Here is a 21,010-nt window from a genome sequence, read left to right as displayed (position 1 = left end):
ACACAAAGTTTTGTTTTTAAATGCAAAAAAAAAAAAAAAATATTCTTCAGCTACACAACAGAAAATTGAAGGAAAGAAGGAAACGAGAAGCATGTGTTGGAATTAAGTCCTGTTGAGAGCACCAGGTAAACACTCCACATTCAGTCCCCTAAGAACAGAGGACTTCTGGCTTGTTGGCCTGAGCTGTCCTCACAGGGCAATGGTGCCAAGGCATTAGAAACAGAACAATAAGAAATCTTAGACAGGACAGGCTCCATCTCCCCCAAAAAACTCACATCCCTATGGAGGGAACAAATATTAAATCATATTTGAAAATGTGAATAAGATGGGAAACTGAGGTTAAACAACTATTGAACTTGTGGACATAACAGAGAAGGTGCCCTCTCTCTGGCCAGCTTGGTGAGATGTTCTGGTGGGAGGTAAAGATTGATGGGTGAGAGGGCAGCTGTGCTGAGTGGGTGAAATGTTCAATAGGGTGCAGTGCCCATGGGCTAAGAACCAGGTCTGGTACAAGCCTGAGACCATGGGAACAGGGGTCAGGCACTCACAGCTCACAACGACTCAGGTCTGATGGGCCAGGGCAAAACCTGCCTCTGCAGAGAAAGCTGTGCCAACTCTGTGCTGGATGGCATCTGCCCTTGCTTTCCCCGGGCAGAGTGGGGAGATGTGGGCAGCAGCTCAGGCCCTCAATCCTCACGCAGGTAGGCTTCCTGCTCTGGTTCAGCGCTCTCGTGCCCTTCCTCTTGTGTTTTCTGTCGGAGTTCTTCCGTCTGCGCTTCTGCCAACTTGGTCTCCGCTTTCTGGGAAAGCTGGCGTACTTCTTGCACCTGTGATTTCACCAGCTGGATGTGACTCCTGGCCGTTATAGAGGCCTGGTCCGCTCCTGCCAGAAGATGGGCCAATTATGCTGAGTAGACACAAGGAAAGCCTGAGAGCTCTGGGGGTGTCAACTGAGCCTTTCCTTGAGCCACTTTCCCTGCCCTCCTTGGCAGCCTTTTCTCCACCTCAGCATCCAGGTCTGCATGTTACTCTTTAATGTCAAAACCCCAGCTTCCTCCAGCTATCAGCACCTATAGTTATTAACAAATGCATTCCCACAATCATCTTAGCTACCCAGCTCTTGGTATAGACATTTATAAAGGTTTTTTAAAATTTTTTTAGGCCCAACCCACAACATACAGAAGTTCCCAGGCTAGGAGTCAAATTGGAACTAGAACTGCCAGCCTATGCCAGTCACAAGCAATGCCAGATCCAAGCTGTGTTTGCAACCTACACCATGGCTCACAGCAATGCCGGATCCTTAACCCACTGAGCAAGGCCAGGGATCAAACCTGCATCCTCATGGATACTAGTCAGATTTTTTTTTTTTTTTTTTGTCTTTTTGCCTTTTCTAGGGCCGCTCCTGTGGCATGTGGAGGTTCCCAGGCTAGGGGTCTCATCGGAGCTGTAGCCCTGCCCTACGCCAGAGACACAGCAACATGGGATCTGAGCCGCATCTGCGACCTACACCACAGCTCACGGCAACGCTGGATCCTTAACCCACTGAGCAAGGCCAGGGATCAAACCTGCAACCTCATTGTTTCTAGTCAGATTCATTAACCACTGAGCCATGACGGGAACTCCACTAGTCAGATTCTTAACCTACTGAGCTAGAAGGGAACTCCCAGCAACTTTGTTTTTAAATAAAACTATCATTTTACCTGCTGCTAGTGTGTTTCATCTATAGATGTGCATGTTTATTCATCTACAGAACATTTGGGTGGTTCTTTTCTAGCTTAGTGCAGTAATAAGAACCTTTAGTGCAATGTTGAAAGGTAGTGGAGAATAGCATGCATCCTTCTCTCATTTCTGTATGAACTAGGATTACTTAAACCTTCATCATGTTAGGAAAATTATCCTTGAGTTTCCACGGTGGCACAGCAGGTTAAGGGTCTGGCATTGTTTCTGCAGTGGTGTGGGTTCCATCCCTGGCCCAGTGCAGTGGGTTAAGGATCTGGCATTGCTGTGCCTGTTGCACAAGTCACAGCTGAGGTTTGGATTTGATCCCTGGACTGGGAACTTCCATATGCTGGAGTACAGCCAAAAAAAGAAAATTTTCTGTTTGTAATTGTACTTATATTTAAATAAAAAATGGGCACTACATTTTATTGAAGTCTTTTGGGACTTACATATATGATTCTCCTTTAATCTACTGTGGATAATCTCAAGTAGTAAATTAAATGTTGATAGGTTTTTTAAAATGCTGAACTATCATTGTATTTTAAAGGTAAATGGTTATATTTGATTTATTATTTATAGTCATAAGTGATACTGAACTACATTGTTTTCGTGCTGGCCAAGTCCAGTTTGGGATCAGGCCTATGCTATCTTCATACAATTATAATAGTTGGGAGGCTTATCATCGTCTGGTATACTTTCTTGACACATGAAGTTTTTTGAATATTTGACAAAACTCTCCCATAAAACTGCCTAGGCTTTAGTGTCTACTTTGGGGGCATAGAATCTGTGTGAATACTATTTCAACTTTCATAGTTATTGGTCTTACTTGGATTCTTCAATTCTTGAGCCAATTTGGGATTTACGTAAACATCATAATATTCTCATGGAATTAAAAAAACCTCCATATCTATAATAGCCCTTCCTGATGTTAATTTTGCTCTCTAAAAAATTACACTTGCCAAAGCCTTTTCTTTTCAGGGAACCAGGTTTTGACTTTTTTGACTATTTCTTTTTAATCTTATATCTTTTTATTTCTTTTATTCTACACTGTCTCAATTTATTTTGCTCTTTCTCTAACTTACTGGGTTAAAATTTTATTTTCAGTCTTGGAACAGTGACTACTACTTGTCATTCATGGCTACTCCTCTTTGTATTTATGATACATACCTTTAAATAAGGGGTTAGTTTCTAATTAAGAGCTACTGTGTCTCCAACTCCCTGGGTCTGCTATATATTAGACTTGCCAAGACAGTTCTAAATATTTTTAATATTTTTTTTTGGTCTTTTTAGGGCTGCACCCGTGGCATATAGAGGTTCCCAGACCAAGAGTTGAATCGGAGCTGTAGCTGCAAGCCTATGCTACAGCCATAGCAATGCAGGATCTCAGCCATGTCTGTGACCTACACCACAGTTCACAGCAACACCAGATCCTTAACCCACTGAGTGAGGCCAGGGATCGAACCCTCGTCCTCATGGATGCTAGTCGGGCTCATTAACCGCTGAGTCACGAGGGGAACTCCAATATTTTTAATTTTTAGTCTTTTCTAGGGCCACACCTGCAGCACATGGAGGTTCCCAGACTAGGGGTCTAGTGGGACCTGTAGCTGCCGGCTTACATGGGAACTCCCACAATATTTTTAATTTAAAAAAAAAAAAAAAAAAAAGGAGTTCCTGTTGTGGCGCAGTGGTTAATGAATCTGACAAGGAACCATGAGGTTGTTAGTTCAATCCCTGGCCTCGCTTAGTGGGTTAAGGATCCGGCGTTGCTGTGAGCTGTGGTGTAGGTCGCAGAGGCAGCTCAGATCTGTGTTGCTGTGGCTGTGGTGTAGGCCGGCAGCTATAGGTCGCACTAGACCCCTAGCCTGGGAACCTCCATATGCTGCAGGAGCAGCCCAAGAAATGGCAAAAAGACAAAAAAATAAAAATAAAAAATACAGTTGATTTACAATGTGCCAATTTCTGCTGTGACGATTTTGCAATTTTAGCAAAATGACTCAGTCATACATACATATATACATATATGTATACTGTTTTTCCTTTTATTTTCCATCACGATCTATCCCAGGAGATTGGATATAGTTCCCTTTATCACACAGTAAGATCTTATTGGCTATCCATTCTGAATATAATAGTTTGCATCTATTAACACCAAACTCCCAGTCCATCCTTCTCCCTCACCCCCTCTCCACTGGTAAACCACAAGTCTGTTCTCTGTGTTTGTGAGTCTGTTTCTGTTCTGTAGATAGGTTCACTTGCTCCCTATTTTAGATTCTTGTAAGTGATATCATATGGTGTTTGTCCTTCTCTTTCCAACTTAGTATGAGAATCTCTAGTTCCATCCATTTGCTGCAAATGGCATTTTTTTTTTTTATAGCTGAGTAGTAGTCCACTGTATACACATGTACATCTTCTTACTCCATTCATTTGTCAAGGGACATTTAGGTTGTTTCCGTATCTTGGCTATTTGTGACTAGTACTGCTATGAACATAGGAATGCATGCATCTTTTTGAAGTACAGTTTTGCTCAGATATATCATAGGAGTGGGACTGCTGGATCATATGGTAGTTTTCTATTTAGTTATTTGAGGTACCTGCATACTGTTTTCCCTAGTGGCTGTACCAATTTACATTCCCACCAATAGTGGAGGGGGGGGTTCCCTTTTCTCCATGCCCTCTCCAGCATTTATTTGTAGACTTATTAATGACAGCCATTCTTACCAGTGTGAGATGGTACCTCATTATAGTTTGGATTTGCATTTCTCTAATAATTAGTGATGTTGAACATCTTTTGATGTGCCTACTTTTCATGTGCCAGCCACATCTTCTATGGAGAACTATTTAGGTCTTTTGCCCATTTTTGTGTTGTTTTTTGTTGAGTTGTATGAGTTGTTTGTATATTTCGATATTAAGTCCTTGTCAGCTACATCATTTGCAACTGTTTTCTCTCCTAGTCTGCAGGATATCCTTTTTTTTTTTTTTTTTAATGGTTTCCTTTGCTGTGCAAAAGCTTAAAAGTTTGATTAGGTCCCATTTGATGATTTTTGTTTTTATTTTTATTACCTTGGGAGACTGACCTAAGAAAACATTTCTATGGTTTATGTCAGAGAATGTTTTGCCTATGTTCTCTTCTAGGAGTTTTATGGTTCATGTCTTTTGATTAAGCCTTTAAGCCATTTTGAGTTTATTTTTGTGCATGGTGTGAGGGTGTGTTCTAGTTTCACTGATTTACATGCAGCTGTCCCGTTTTCCCAGCACCACTTGCTGAAGAGACTTTTCCCCCATTTTATATTCTTGCCTCCTTTGTTGAAGATTAATCAACCATAGGTGTCTGGGTTTATTTCTGGGCTCTCTATTCTGTTCCATTGATCTGTCTGTCTGTTTTTGTATGAATAACCACACTGTTTTGATTACTATAGCTTTGTAATATTGTCTGAGGTCTGGGAGAGTTGTGCTTCCTTCTTGGTTTTTGTTCCTCAGGATAGCTTTAGCAATTCTGGATCTCTTATGGCCCCATAAACATTTTTTGGCTTTTTAGGGTTGCATCCGTGGCATACGGAGGTTCCCAGGCTAGTGGTTGAATCAGAACTATAGCCACCGACCTATGCCAGAGCCACAGCAACACAGGAGCTGAGCTGCATCTGTGACCTACACCACAGCTCATGTCAATGCTGGATCTTTAACCCACTGAGCGAGGCCAGGAATCAAACCTGCATCCTCATGGATGCTAGTTGGGTTCATTAACTGCTGAGTCATGATGTGAACTCCCCATGTATATTTTTGGATTATCTGCTCTAGTTCTGTGAGAAATGTCATGGGTAATTGGATAGGGATTGCATTAAATCTGTAGATTGCTTTGGGCAGTATGGCCATTTTAACTGTATTAATTCTTCCAATCCAAGAGCATGAGATGTCTTACCATTTCTTTGAATCCTCTTTAATTTCCTTTATTATTGTTTTACAGCTTTCAGCATATATGTCTCTCATCTCCTTGGTCAGATTTATTCTAGGTATTTTTTTGGGGGTGTGATTTTAAAAGGTACTTTTTTTTATATTCCTTTTCTAATATTTCATTGTTAGTGTACAGAAATGCAACATTTCTGAATTTTAATCTTGCACTTTGATACTTTGATGAATTTGCTTATCAGATTGAGTAGTTTTTGTGTGGAGTCCTTAGGGTTTTCTATATATAGTATCATATCATCTGCATATGGTGATAAATTTTACTTCTTTTCTTCCAATCTAGGTTCCTTTCCCTTCCCTTTCCTTCTTTTTTTCCTTTTTAGGGCTGCTCCCACAGCATATGGAGGTTCCCAGGCTAGGGGTGGAATTGGAGCTACAGCTGCTGGCCTACACCACAGCCACAGCAACACAGGATCCAAGCCACATGTGCAACCTACACCACAGCTCACAGCAATGCCAGATCCTTAAACCACTGAGCGAGGCCAGGGATCAAACCTGCAATTTCATGGTTCCTAGTCAGATTTGTTTCCACTGTGCCACGATGGGAACTCCTGGGTACCTTGTCTTTATTTTCATCTGATTGCTATGGCTAGGACTTCCAATGTTATGTTGAATAAAAGTGGTGAGTGTAGGCATCATTCTAGATTTTGGTGGGAAGGCTTTCAGCTTTTCTCCACTGCGTATTATATTGTCCGTGAATTTGTCATAAATGGCTTTTATGATGTTGAGATAAAGTCCCTTTATACCCAATTTGGTAAGATCTTTTAATTAATTAATTTAATCAATTAAAATTTTAAGGCTGCATCTGCATCATATGAAAGTTCCCAGGCCAGGAGTCCAATCAGAGCTGCAGCTGAGGCCTATGCCACAGCCATGGCAACACTGAATCCAAGCCGCATCTACAACTTACACCATAGTTTGCAGCAATGTTGGATCCTCAATCCACTGAATGAGGCCAGGGATTGAACCCATATCTTCTCAGAGACTATGTTGGACGTTGAATTTTGCCAAATGCTTTTTTCTGCATCTATTGAGATGATCATGTGGTTTTTTGACATTTCTTTTGTTAATGTGGTGTGTTTTGCATATGTTGAACCATCCTTGTGAACTCAAGATGAATCTCACTTGGTTGTGGTATATGATCTTTTTTATATGCTGTTGGATTTGGCTTGCTAAAATTTTGATAATTTTTGCATCTATATTTATCAAAGATACTGGCCTATAATTTTCTTTTTCAGTATATCTTTGGTTTTGGTTTTAGGGTGATGGTGGCTTCATAAAATGTCTTTGGGAGTATTTCTCTGCAATGTTTTGGAAGACTTTAAGAAGGATGGGTATAAGTTATTTGTATGTTTAGTAGAATTTGCCTGTGAAGCCATCTGGTCCTGGACTTTTGTTTGTAAGGAGGTTTTTGTTTTTGTTTTTTTTCAATTCATTTCTAGTGATTGGTCTGTTAATGATTCCGTTTTGGTGGGCTGTATGTTTCTATTTTTTATTTTATTTTTTGCTTTTTAGGGTTGTACCCATGGCATATGGGGGTTCCCAGGCTAGGGGTCTAATCAGAACTACAGCTGCCAGCCTAGTCTGCAACACCAGATCTGAGCTAAGTCTGCGACCTACACCATAGCTCACAGCAACGCTGGATCCTTAACCCACTGAGTGAGGCCAGGGATCAAACCCATAACCTCATGGATCCTAATTGGATTCGTTTCCACTGCACCACAATGGGAACTCTGGGTGTATTTTTCTAGAAAGCTGTCCATTTCTTCTAGGTTGTCAAATTGTTGGCATACAATTGTTCATGGTATTCTTTTTTTTTTTTTTTTTTAAATCTCTGCAGTTATCAGTTGAGATTTCTTCTTTTTCATTTATTTTGTTTATTTGGATTCTCTCTCCCTTCTTGGTGAGTTTGGCCAGAGGTATGTCAATTTTGTTTACCCTTTCAAAGAACTTGCTCTTGATTTTATTGATTTTCTCTATTGTTTATTTGCTTTCCATTTTTGGCTGCCCTGGGGCATGTGGAGATCCTGGGTCAGGGATCAAATCCAAGGCACAGTTATGACTGAAGCTGCAGCTGTGGCAACGCTGGATCCACAACCTGCCATGCCAGACAGGGGATGGAATCTGTGTCCCAGTGCTCCCAAGACACTGCTAACCCTGTTGTGCCACGGTGGGAGCTCCTCTCTATTGTTTTTTAATTTGTTTTATTTCCTCTCTGATGTTTATTATTTCCTTCCTTCTGCTGACTTAAGGTTTTGTTGGTTGTTCTAATTCTTTTAGGTGGTAGGTTAGGTTGTTGATTTGAGATTTTGTTTTTTAAAGGCAGGCCTGTATTGCTATGAACTTCCCTCTAAGAACTGCTTTTGCAGCATCCTTTAGATTTTTGTATGTTTATGTTTTCATTGTTGTTTCAATGTGCTCTTTTTTTTGGGTCCTTTTAGGGCCACAACTGTGACATATGGAAGTTCCCAGGCTAGGGGTCAAATCAGAGCTGTAGCTGCTGGCCTACACCACAGCCACAGCAAGGTGGGATCAGAGCCATGTCTGCTACCTACACCACAGCTCATGGCAATGCCAGAGCCTTAACCCACTAAGCAAGGCCAGGGATTGAACCCGCAACCTCATGGTTCCTAGTTGGATTCATTAACCACTGCACCACGACAGGAACTCCTGCCACCTTTTTTTGGATAGCCTTTTTGTTAATGTTTCAGTTTATCTTTTAATAATTTTCAAACTTCCTATGCTTTTTTTTTTGGTCTTTTTGTCCTTTTTAGGGCCACACCCATGGCATATGGAGGTTCCTAGGCTAGGGGGCAAATCAGAGCTGCAGCTGCCAGCCTACACCACAGCCACACAGGGTCCCAGCTGTATCTGTGACCTACACTATACAGCTCATGACAACACTGGATCCTTAACCCACTGAGCAAGGCCAGGGATCAAACTCATGTCCTCATGGATGCTAGTCAGGTTTGCTAACTGCTGAGCCACAACGGGAACTCCATCCTATGCTTTGTTTTAAATGTGCCTCTGTAAACAATTTTAGCTAGAATTATTTTTTAATATAATCTAAAAATATCATTTAATAAAATTTATTCTTATTGTGATTACTGATGTTTAAATGTGTTCCTCTATTTTGTCTTCTTTTGTCTTTTTAGAGCCACACCCACAGCATATGGAGGTTCCCAGGCTAGGGGTCCAACTGGAGCTGTAGACACCCGCCTACACCACAGCAAAGCCAGATCCAAGTTGCGTCTGCGACCTACACAGCAGCTCATGGCAATGCCAGATCCTTAACCTACTGAGCGAGGCCAGGGATGGAACCTGCAACCTCATGGTTCCTAGCTGGATTCGTTTCCACTGTGCCATGACGTTAACTCCTGTTCCTCTATTTTATTTTGCATTTTCTGATGAAGTTTTTATTTCTTAAACAGTTTCTGCTTTAATTTATCAAGTTTTCTTAGTCCCTTCCTCCCCCTTTTTTTTTAACTTTTATTGAAGTATAGTTGACTTACAATGTTGTATGAATTTCTCCTGTACAGCAGTGATTCAGTTATACATATTTTTTCATATTATGTTCTATTATCTTTACCACAGATTACTGAATATAGTTCCCTGTGCTCTATAGTAGGACCTTGTTTATCCATCCTATATGTAACAGTTTGCCTCTGCTAATCCCAAACTCCCAATCCTTGCCCTGCTCCACCCCACCTCCCTCTCCCTCTTGGCAACCACAAATCTGTGCATCAGTTGTTTCACAGATAAGTTGATTTGTATCATATTTTATTTTGCCTTTCTATAAGGCTGCACTGTGGCAGATGGAGGTTCCCAGGCTCGCAGTCTAAGGGGAGCTGTAGCCACCGACCCACGCCAGAGCCCCAGCAATGCCAGATCCAAGCCGAGTCTTTGACCTACAACACAGCTCATGGCAATGCCGGATCCTTAACCCACTGAGCAAGGCAAGGGATCAAACCCGCAACCTCATGCTTCCTAGGTGGATTCCTGAACCATTGAGCCATGACAGGAACTCCCAATTTGTATCATATTTTAGATTCCACATATAAGTGATATCATAATGGTGTTTGTCCTTATATTTCCTACTTTGCTTAGTATCATGATCTCCAGGTCCATCCATATTGCTGCAAATGGCATTATTTCATTCTTTTTTATGGCTGAGTAGTATTCCATCATGTATATGTACCACATCTTCTTGATCCATTCATCTTTTGATGGACATTTAGGTTGTTTCCATGTCTTGGCTATTGTAAATAGAGCTGCTATGAACACAGAGGTGCATGTATCTTTTTGAATTATAGTTTGGATATATGCCCAGGAGTGGGACTGCTGACCCCCTAATTCTTTTTGAAGCAGTTAACAATATCTAATGTTAAGCCAGTGTCTCTCTTCTCAAATAAGAAAGTTTAGTGTGCTTTAACTTCTTCCCTCAAACTAATTTTTAAAAACTTAATACTCAGATTTTGACAGGTGTTACTAAATTTTGTTTTTTTGGGTATCTGTTATTTCTTTCTAATTTTTTTTTTCAGTCTTTCCAGAAAGCACATGTAGTTGGTAAGCTTTGAACCTTTATGTATCTGAAAGTAACTTTTATTCTCCCATTTTAATGATATTCGGATGGACATAAAATTCTAGTTTATTGATTTGTCACCTTGCATCCAGGGTTGTGGGTAAGGTGGTTAATGTTTAATCATACTTCCACTGTAGCTAACTCTGTTTTTTTTTTTAGTTTTTAAGATTTTTCTACGTATATTTTACATTCTGAATCTACTTTGCCAGATAATATAGTCATATCTTAAATTCTGTTCAGAAAGTTTGTAAACCCTTTCAGTCAATTCTGGGAAAACATCTGTTTTTTCAGATAATACTTACACTTTATTCTCTCTCTTTTTTCCTGCTAGATCTAACCTGCCCAGTGAGTGGTGAAGGCTGACTGGGGATGTTTCTGCTGTAGTACCCTCAGCAAATCTTGTTCATTATTGCACTTGGAAACCCTGCTCCCACCTTTGGTGTGCCACTACCATAATGCTTTTATACTTCTATTATTCTGGTCTTCATTTTAATCCTGTTTTCAGAATCTCTGATTCTGTGGGCCTTTGTTAAAATTACTTGTTTTCACTTAAAATCTATTGTATCTTTTATAAGATTTCAGAAAACAACGTTTTAACAAACCACATGCTAAGTAAGAATTTCTGTGGTGACATAGTTTGGGACCAATCAGGTAAGATGTCAAATGAGGGTTTCCTTCAAAATACATTTAATTAGAAAAACATTTAACTCAAGCCCATTGGATGGATAACGATGGTTAAAAAACATCTTGGTGAGTGAAAAACTGCATTTTCTATACTGAGACACCAAGGCAGAGAGGATGAAGCCCTAGCTACCAGGAGCAAGGGCTTCAGAACTTCATCTACTTTGCTGGATCCCGGTTTGGCTGGTGCACTCAGTATACTGGGCAAATTACTTAATCCCTCTGTTAGTTTAACGTGGGAATGATAGTAACTCCTACTATGGGGACTGAATTAAGAATATCTATAAAATGTTTACCACAAAACTTGAAATATAGATACTAGTTATTCATAAATAATCAGGGTTATTAAAAAATAAAAAATGCTTAAAAATTATTTGGAAGGAATCAAAATTTGTGTTATAACATTTTCTAGATATTGACTACCTAGCTTCTACTGGTCTGGTCTATAGGGCCATTAATTTTTCCTTTGTCCAAATGAAATATTGGTTAGTAGACTGGCAATGGGAACATTTGTTCACAAAGTTAGAGACACGATATCCCTCACTTTACAGCTAGATGAAAACTCAAACAGTACCTTCAGAGTAAAAACTTTAACCTACCAGTTTGGTATGCAGCTTCTGCTGCCATCTCTGAAAGGCTAACTGCAGTCATCCAGGTGGTTTCCAACTTCAAGTATTCTTGCTGTTTTGAAGTCATCTATAAATTAACCACAAGTGCTTCAGACAACATGACTCTTCATTATGTCATCAAGCACATTTAAATGGACTCAATTTAATCATGGATTGAGAGAACAGTTACTGGTAAGACACCTTCATTCAGTAACTTAGATATCACGATGAGGTAGGAGCTGTGAGTGAAACATTGATATTGATATTGCCTGCCATACCAGTAAACTACAGCCATCAAATCATCACATTATAGCCTCTCTGAGGGTGAGAACAGAAACAGAATGCCCACTGCTGCAGCCATCCCCAAAACAGTACAGCCTGAGGAGAATCAGGAGAAAACACAGGATACTGGCTGGCCCCAGACAGCTGAGGTACATATTCAAAGGAATGATTTCAATGAGCCTAGATTTTGCATCTTCCCATACATAGAAAAGTGCTAATTTCATTAACTTGAGGTGTCTGGTTTTAACTATAACCTGGCTTTTGACTACCTGGCCTTTGTTGCAAAAACTCCTATGTATCCTGGCTCCCCCACTGCTTCTTTGGAGACGTCTCTCAGAGTGATCTGAGTCCTGTCTCCTGGGCTATAGTCCTCAGAAAGTCTGCTGAATAAAACATAACCTTAACTCCAGGTTGTGCAATTTTTTTTTTTCCAGTTGACAGAACACTAACACAGAAATGAAAGTAACTTTGTGTTTACCTCAACTCTGGCTCCTATGATCACCTGCCATACTTCATCTTCCTCCTGTGAATTCATTTTCCCAAGTAAACTTGTATATTGTCGGTACAGAGAAATTAAGGTATAAACAGCCTACAAATATAAAAAAAATGGGTAAAGTGAAGCATATTAGGGTTAGTCAGACTTAACCCTTAAGGTGATGAAGTGCCACTGAAGCCACTGACTCTTCAGTCCTTCTGCCTCACTGCAACTGCACTACTGTGTGAGGCAGAGGCATTATCCTGGGATATCAGTATCTCCACTTGTCAACTTTTGTGTTTTTAAAAGCTTGTTGGCATTTCAGACATAGAGAAAAAAACTCAGAAGGCTGAGAAAAAAGTGGCTGGAAAATGAAAGTAAATACACATATAAGTGACTGATTTTATTCTGTATTAACTCCCATCAGTGGTTTTCAAAATCTTCCCACAGAAGCCTTTGGTGCTGCTGGTGGTAGACTTTTGGACTCATTTACTCCTAAATGAACCAGATCAGCATAATCCCCCTGTCTTATAAGATTTTTCTTTTAAAAAGGGTTCTGGAGTTCCCATCGCGGCTCAGCGGAAACGAATCTGACTAGGAACCATGAGGTTGCAGGTTTGATCCCTGGCCTTGCTCGGTGGGTTAAGGATCCGGCGTCGCCATGAGCTGTGGTGTAGGTCACAGACACGGCTCTGATCTGGTGTGGCTGTGGCATAGGCTGGCAGCTGTAGCTCCAACTGGACCCCCTAGCCTGGGAACCTCCATGTGCTGTGGACGCGGCCCTAAAAAAAGCAAAAAAAAAATAAAAAGGGTTCCTGAAAAACAGTCTAAAAACCAGTGATTTAGATCAGGGCTCTGCCAATTTTTGGTAAAGGGCTCAATCTGCTGCAACTATTCAATTCACAAAAGCAGTCATAGACACTACACAATCACGTGAGCCTTACTATGATCCCATCAAACGACAAACACAGGCATCAGACTGGATCTGGTCTGTGAGCCATAATTTGCTAACCATTGATTTAGATGATTGAGACTTAACAAGAGGACACTTACCTTGGTATATTCAGTGATTGCTTCAATCAATGCATATGTGGTCTGAGAGAGAAAGGTAGAGGTGCTATCTGTTACCAAAGACACAGCCCTCCTCATTAATGCATCATTACTAAGAGAATGAGGCTCCGATTTCTGAAAGACACAAACATTTTTACTCAGCTTCTAACCTAAAGCTCAAGCTGAGATCATAGACAGCCAAGTGAAAAACATAATTCTCGTGCTATAAATACACTATACTGCTTCAGTGTTAAGTTTTATTTTCTCTATTTAAGACAATGTATGAAAATAATTCTACAGTATGCTTTCTACCTACTTTTATTCTTTATTCTCTGTTCTGAAAAGCAAAGCATTTCTTTATATAAAAGGCTAGTACTTATAGCCAACAAATTTCATGAAGTTATGATTCATTCATTACCACAGTACTAGGTGCTTGGGATCTAAAGATAAATAAGATATTCTCTGCCTTCAAAGATTTCAGGTGGGGGGGAGGGGATTAGTGACCTGGAAATCAATGCAATCAAGTACGGTAGGAGTTGTGGCAGAAGTTTGTAGAGGCACACATATGGGAACAATCACTTCTATGTTGAATAACTTAGGAAAGACTAAGAAAATAAATGGTGGGGAGGGCAATTCTGCAGAATGAGCAGTACAATTTTGGGGGGAGGGAGGAGATGCTTCACTCTGACCTCAGCTATTATGTTAAAAAAAAAAAAAAAAGCCAGTACAAGCACTTCAGGAGTTAAAACAATGTGGCTACTTGAATAAATATTGGCAACTGTGATGACAAGTCATCCCTAACTCTGCCTTTTTCTTTCTCAGCAGAGGATTTATTGTATCAGAACTAACAAGCCAGACACCTATGGTCAATTAATCTTTGACAAAGGAGGCAAGAATATAAAATGGGAAAGACAGTCTCTTCAGCAATTGGTGCTGGGGAAACTGGACAGCTGCATGTCAATCAATGAAACTAGAACACACTCTCAAACCACGCACAAAAAATAAACTGAAAAACGGAGTTCCTGTTGTGGCACAGTGGCAATGAATCCGACTAGGAACCATGAGGTTGCAGGTTTGATCCCTGGCCTCCCTCAGTGGGTTAAGGATCCAGGGTTGCCATGAGCTTTGGTGTAGGTCACTCGAATCTGGCGTTGCTGTGGCATAGGCTGGCAGCAACAGCTCCGATTAGACCCTTAGACTGGGAAACTCCATATACCGTGGATGTAGCCCTAAAAAGATAAAAAAAGACAACCCCCCCCCCCAAAAATCCCCCAAAACACTCAAAATGGCTTAGAGACTTAAATATAAACACCATAAAACTCCTAGAAGGGAATGTAGGCAAAACATTCTCTGATGTCAACCATACAAATGCTTTCTTAAATCAGTCTCCCAAAGCAATAGAAATAAAAACAGAAATAAACCAATGGGAACTGATCAAACTTACACGCTTTTGCAAAGCAGAGGAAACCATAAAAAAAAAAGACAACCTACAGAATGAGAGAAAATAGTTTCAAATGATGTTACTGACAAGGGCTTAATCTCCAAAATATACAGACTTCAACAGAAAAACAAACAAACCCAGTTGAAAATTTGGCAAAAGACCTGAATAGACACTTTGCTCCAAAGAAGACAGAGACGGCATGGCCAAAAAGCACATGAAAAAATGCTCAACATCACTAATTATTAGAGAAATGCAAATCAAAACTACAATGAGGTACCACTTCACACTGGTCAGAATGGCCATCATTAGCAAATATAAAATAACAAATGCTGGAGAGGATGTGGAGAAAAGGGGACCCTCCTACACTGTTAGTAGGAATGTAAATTGGTTCTACCACTATGGAAAACAGCATGGAGGTACCTCAGAAAACTAAATATAGAACTGCCATATGATTCAACAATCCCACTCCTGGGCATATATCAAGACAAAACTTTCATTGAAAAAGATACATGCACCCCTATATTTACTGCTATTCACAATAGCCAAGACATGGAAACAACCTAAATGTCCACCAACAGACGAATGAATTAAGATGTGGTATATATACACAATGGAATACTACTCAGCCATAAAAAAGAACAAAACAATGTCATTTGCAGCAACATGGATGGAAATAGAGATTCTTATACTAAGTGAAGTCAGAAATAGACAAATACCATATGACATCACTTATTTCTGGAATCTAATAAATGGCACAAATGAACCTATCTACAGAAAAAAACCCACGGACATGGAGAACAGACTTGTGGTTGCTGAGGGGGAGGGAGTGGGATGGACTGGGAATTTGGGGTTAGTAGACGCAAACTATTGCATTTGGAGTAGATAAGCAGTGAGACCCTGCTGTACAGCACAGGGAACTATATCTAATCACTTGTGATGGAACATGATGGAGGCTAATCTGAGAAAAAGAATGTGAGACTGGGTCACTTTGCTGTACAGCAGAAACTGACAGAACATTGTAAATAAACTATGTTAAAAAATGAAAAAAGAGGAGTTCCCATCATGGCTCAATGGTTAATGAATCCGACTAGGAACCATGAGGTTGCCGGTTCAATCCCTGGCCTTGTTCAGTGGGTTAAGGATCTGGCGTTGCCGTGAGCTGTGGTATAGTTGCAGACACGGCTCGGATCCCATGTTGCTGTGACTGTGGTGAAAGCTGGCAGCTACAGCTCCAACTGGACCCCTAGCCTGGGAACCTCCATATGCCGTGGGTTTAAAAAAAAAAAAAAAATGGAAAAAGAAAGAACAATCTCTTTATCATTTGTTTTGTTTTTGCTATTTAGAATATATACACTGCATCACTGCCTGCCAAAAGCAGCAGCCAAGAAATATCTTCAATACATGAACAAATTACAAATTTTAATTATCACATTTACATTTCATTCAAAGAATTATTTAAATATCCATTATGTACCTTGCATTGAGGGGCTAGAAAGAATGACATCATCTCTGTTTATGAGAAGCTAATTCTGACATATTCTGATAATTGATATCTTCATAATGCCCTCCACTTAACAATGTATTTTTGACTTGTTCCCCACAACATTCCAGGTATTACCACTTTTTTAAAGGTGAGGAAATGGAAGCTCAGAATAGTTATGTATCCTCTCCCAAAAGTCACACACCTAGACCTCAAACCAAATCTTCTCACTCCAAAGTTTTCATTATGCTCTGCTAACTCAGGGGAGTCAAAAGGATTATTATCAAATGTACAACATAAGCGGCCAGAAAGGGAGATGATTGTTGGCCAGTAACTAGGAAATGCTTTAAAAAGAGGTGGGATTTGGGTCTGAAGATAACTAGGATTACAATGGACAGGCCTCCTGGACTAGAAGAAACAATGAGGGAGTTCCCATTGCGGCTCAGCAGTAAGAAACCCAACGAGCATACATGAGGATGCAGATTCAATCCCTGGCCTCGCTCAGTGGGTTAAGGATCTGGCCTTGCCATGAACTATAGGATCACCAACGCAGCTCAGATCCCTTGTCGATGTAGCATGGTGTAGCCCGGCAGTTGCAGCTCTGATTTGACCCCTAGCCTGGGAACTTCCATATGCCATGGGTACGGCCCTAAATGTTGCATGCAGGGGTTGTTCAGGAATCTGGCCTGGCTGGAGTGGATGCAAAAGGGGGGGGTGAGGGCACTGGAGTGCAGGAGAGAGTTTGTTGTATTTTAGTTCTGTAAAACATAATGGAGAGCCATGCAGGTTCTGAAGAACAGAAGTGGCACTGATGCTCCTGCAGGAGAATGACTAGAGGCTCCTGTCAACTACAGGCTCCTGGCATGTGGCACAGAACTGAGGTTATTAGAACAGTATATGAGCTAGAAGGGACAAACACAGAAAAACCTTTTGGAGGGGTGAAAAAAAAAAGGCTTTCCTAAGTATGACTGAAAATAGCTCGATGTTCAAGTAAGGGTTTTAGGGTTAAAGATTCACCAGTACACAAAGATGAGGGCTGAAGCAAGCACAAAAAGGGAAGGGCCCATGACTGAACCTTAGAAGATACTGAAAATACTTGTGATAAATGGAATTAATCTTTTTTTTTTTTTTTTTTTAAATGGCTGCACCTGCAGCATATGGAAGTTCAGATTAAGGACTCAATCTGAGCCACATCTGTGACCTACGCTATAGCTATAGCAATGCCGGATCCTTTAACAAACCGTGTCTGGTCAGGGATCAAACCTGAGCCTCTGCAGTTGGATTCTATCCCTACAGTTGCACCACATCAGAAGCCCCCAATAAATGGAATTAATCTTGTTGTGATAAGCACACATTCAAGTGTCAGAAATATTTCGCCAAAATGGGGGTTTGCTGATTTCCTATTTAGCTCTTCCTGATAAAGCATATTACTAATGATTTTTTTTTTTTTAAGAAGGTACCATTTTCATATAAGCTGTCTAGCTGACTGATCTACCTAGATGTCTACTGGATATCTCAGACTGGCATTTCCAAAACTGAACTCTTGATTTCCTCCTCCCCAAATCCATTCCTCTCCATCTGGATATGTGGCAACACCATTCTTTCGTTGTTTAGGCCTTTTAAAAGCTCTGGAATCTAACTTACATTAAGTATATAACCTAACTTATGTACATCTAACCCATTAGCAACTCCTGCTGACCACTTTCAGCCCACTTCCAAGCCTACGACCACTTCATGTCTGGACTCCTTGGTTTTTTTTAACTTTCACATAGCAACCTTTAAAAACTTATGTCAGGGAGTTCCCGTTGTGGTGCAGTGGTTAACGAATCCAACTAGGAACCATAAGGAGCCTAGCCTGGGAACCTCCATATGCCACGGGAGCAGCCCCAGAAAAGCCAAAAAAAAACCCCATAAATAAATAAATAAAACCTTATGTCAGGAGTTCCCATCGTGGCTCAGTGGTTAAAAAACCAACTAGCACACATGAGGACGAGGGTTCGATCCCTGGCCTTGCCTTCCTCAGGGTTAAGGACCTGGTGTTGTTGTGAGCTGTGGTGTAGGTCGAAGACATGGCTCAGATCCTGCATTGCTGTGGCTCTGATTCAGGCTATAGCTTTGATTTAGCCCCTAGCCTGGGAACCTCCATATGCTGGTGTGGCCCAAGAAGACAAAACAAACAAACAAACAAACCTATGTCAGATCATAATAACCCTTTGTTTTGATTTTTAGGGCTGCACCTGAAGCAAATGTAAGTTTCCAGGCTAGGGGTCGAAAGTGGAGCTACAGCTGCCAGCCTACACCACAGCCACAGCAATGCCAGATCTGAGCTTTGCCTATAACTTACATCACAGCTCATGGCAACACCGAATCCCTGATCCACTGTGTGAGGCAAACCAGCATCCTCATGGATATTAGTCAAGTCAGTTACCACTGAACCACAACAGGGACTCCCAGAACATAATAATTTCATGTTAAAATCCTCTGTGGATTCTTTTCCATGATAAAATCCAAAGCTTTACAATGGCCCACAAAGTATAAAAATAAAAGTACATTTTGGTCTTCGGGTAACTCTCTGGCCTCATCTATTACTGTTTCTCTCTCATTCCACTTTCTCCTTTTCCTTGTCTCCAAAATGTTAAGCTTTATGAAAGCAGAAACTTTGATGTGCTCTTACGGTCTCAATGCAGGGCACGTAAAACTTGCCCAATAGGAGTTCCCTGGTGGCCTAGTAGTTTAGGATTCAAGGTTGCACTGATGTGGCTCAGGTTCAGTCTCCGGCCCAGGAACTTCCACATGCCTCACAAGGCAAAAAAAAAAAAAAAAATAAATAAATAAATTTTTGTTGAATGAAAGACTATTTTGCTGATACTGTCATATGCTCTTTCCTTTCTTCTCTCTTTATAAAATTTGGTGAACTTGACATACTGTTCCTACCAAATGAAACTATCAAAATGAAAATATTAATATAACATTAGCTCAACTCTAAAAGATGATGCTGGTATAGAAGAAAGTATATGATCACATGGGGATTTATGGGATGCATGAGTAAAACCATGAGAGCTAGTCAGATGTTTCAGTGCCCACTTGAGACTTCAAGAAGACACAATACACTAAAACAAGAAACACTGAGTGACAAGACAGTTTACCTGTGCAATAGGAACTGCACAAAGGGTTACCCCAAGTCCAACCACCACAGTTTTGTGCCATGGTCTTATCAGTTCTGAGAAACAGCGCTTCTTAAGGTTAGCCACGACTGGAACACATTGTCTGTACCTAGAAACAGAAGTCAAATTTAATAAGGCACAACCACCGATCTGTTTTGTTTTTGTTTTGTTTTTTTAAATGGCCACATCTGTGGCATATGTAAGTTTCTGGGCCAAGGATTGAACTCGTGCCTCCGCAGCAACCTGAGCTGCAGCAGTCGGATTCTTAACCCACCGTGCCATGGCAGGAGCCCACACAACCACCAATCTGTAAAAATCTTTTCAAGTTATCTGCAGGGGTTGGAAACTCAAACTCGGGCCACGGTGGAACTTAAATGACGATGTAGGATGGCCTTAAACACGACAGAGCTCCGTGGGAAGGGGAGGGTGGTGGACAGGAAAGGCCCGGACTCGCAGAAATCAGCAACCGCTACTTGGCTCCTGAGAACCATGGCCGTGCGGGAATGCGGGCTGAAAGACTTCAGAGTTTAAGAGGTACCAGGTGTGAACGTTTAAAAGGTGTCTCAAAGCTTTTAAAAATCTCATACTAAAATGCTTTCTACAGGGAAGATTAAGTCTGGACCTCTACCCTAGGCTGCAAGGTGTCTCATGCTCCCTGAGACACAACACCTGGAGCTCGCAGGCACTAAGAGAGGAGCCTAGAGGCCGTAGGGAACAGGACTCGCAGGGAGACTCAGTTCCTGGGGTTCCTCTGCCCTCAGGGAAAACTTCCTCCAGGTCTGCCGCCTGCCCGGGGCTCTCCCTCTACTCTCCCCATTGACTTCGATGCGCCAACGGGAGTCACTTCGCGGGCAAACCTTGAGCCCCCTAAAAGAAAGCCCAAGGTTGGGGAAATTCGCTTTCAGTAGGTGGAATGACGAAAAAGCCGCCTGGAAGAGAGAAAGCCCGGGCCTGGCCCAGCAAGCGGGAGACCTCCGGCCCCGGGCAGAGGCGGGACGTCTTCGGCCGAGAGAGGCGGGACGCCGTGACCCGCTCGGCCGAAAAGGAAACTGCTCGCCCGTAGGGCCTGGGCTGCGGTCGGTCACGGCGCTCTCAGCATCAACTCTCTTGGTTCGACCCTGACCTCCTATACAACCGTAGCGGTACCTGAAGAAGGAAGCTACGTTCCGCGACAGCCAACTCCGCAGAGCCGCCATCCCGCGGAAGGCGGACGCCGGACGCACACGCCGGAAGTGACGCCACTTCGTGAGCCGGGGGCGGGGCGCGGGCGCTACTTGGGTGGGCCTGGGCCCATGGTCACGCCCCCACCCCGTGACTCAGTCGGGATTGGACAGACGGGGAGGAAAGGGCGGGGCTGAGGGTAACGGCTGTAACGGCCTCGCAGGACACCCAACCGCCCGAGCTTCCTTCTGGCTGGGCGGACTCTGGGCCTGAGGGCACGGAGCAGGCGGAGCGAAGTCGGCTGTCCTGAGGGGTGGTTGAATCGGGGCCCGGGGCTTCTCCTCGAGAGGCAGCCCTGGCCCGGCCGTGAGGTGGAGGAGTCTCTCGTTAGTCAGCCTTGCGGGTCC

The 21,010-nt window shown here is 41.9% G+C and overlaps 1 protein-coding gene across 1 annotated transcript; it reads right to left on the bottom strand.

Moving 5' to 3' along the window:
• Positions 1-92: 92 nt before the first annotated feature.
• On the bottom strand, positions 93-20,691 carry DIABLO (diablo IAP-binding mitochondrial protein). Its single transcript, XM_047759522.1, has 6 exons — positions 20,589-20,691; positions 19,425-19,551; positions 13,361-13,492; positions 12,311-12,421; positions 11,542-11,638; positions 93-883 (listed from the first exon to the last, which is right to left on the bottom strand). Exons 1-6 carry the CDS (start codon positions 20,636-20,638, stop codon positions 687-689), a joined length of 714 nt encoding a protein of 237 aa, XP_047615478.1. The 5' UTR covers positions 20,639-20,691; the 3' UTR covers positions 93-686.
• Positions 20,692-21,010: the final 319 nt, after the last annotated feature.

The sequence above is a fragment of the Phacochoerus africanus genome, chromosome 15, assembly GCF_016906955.1.
Source record: "Phacochoerus africanus isolate WHEZ1 chromosome 15, ROS_Pafr_v1, whole genome shotgun sequence".
Classification (NCBI taxonomy): Eukaryota; Metazoa; Chordata; class Mammalia; order Artiodactyla; family Suidae; genus Phacochoerus; species Phacochoerus africanus.
This window is presented reverse-complemented; position numbering and strand designations above follow the sequence as displayed.

Coding starts and splice junctions, on each gene's coding strand:
- DIABLO (XM_047759522.1), bottom strand. CDS start 20,638: ATGGCGGCTCTGCGGAGTTGGCTGTCGCGGAACGTAGCTTCCTTCTTC. Junction 19,552..20,588: donor AACGTAGCTTCCTTCTTCAG/GTACCGCTACGG, acceptor TTCTGTTTCTAG/GTACAGACAATGTGTTCCAG. Junction 12,422..13,360: donor CAATCACTGAATATACCAAG/GTAAGTGTCCTC, acceptor TTATATTTGTAG/GCTGTTTATACCTTAATTTC.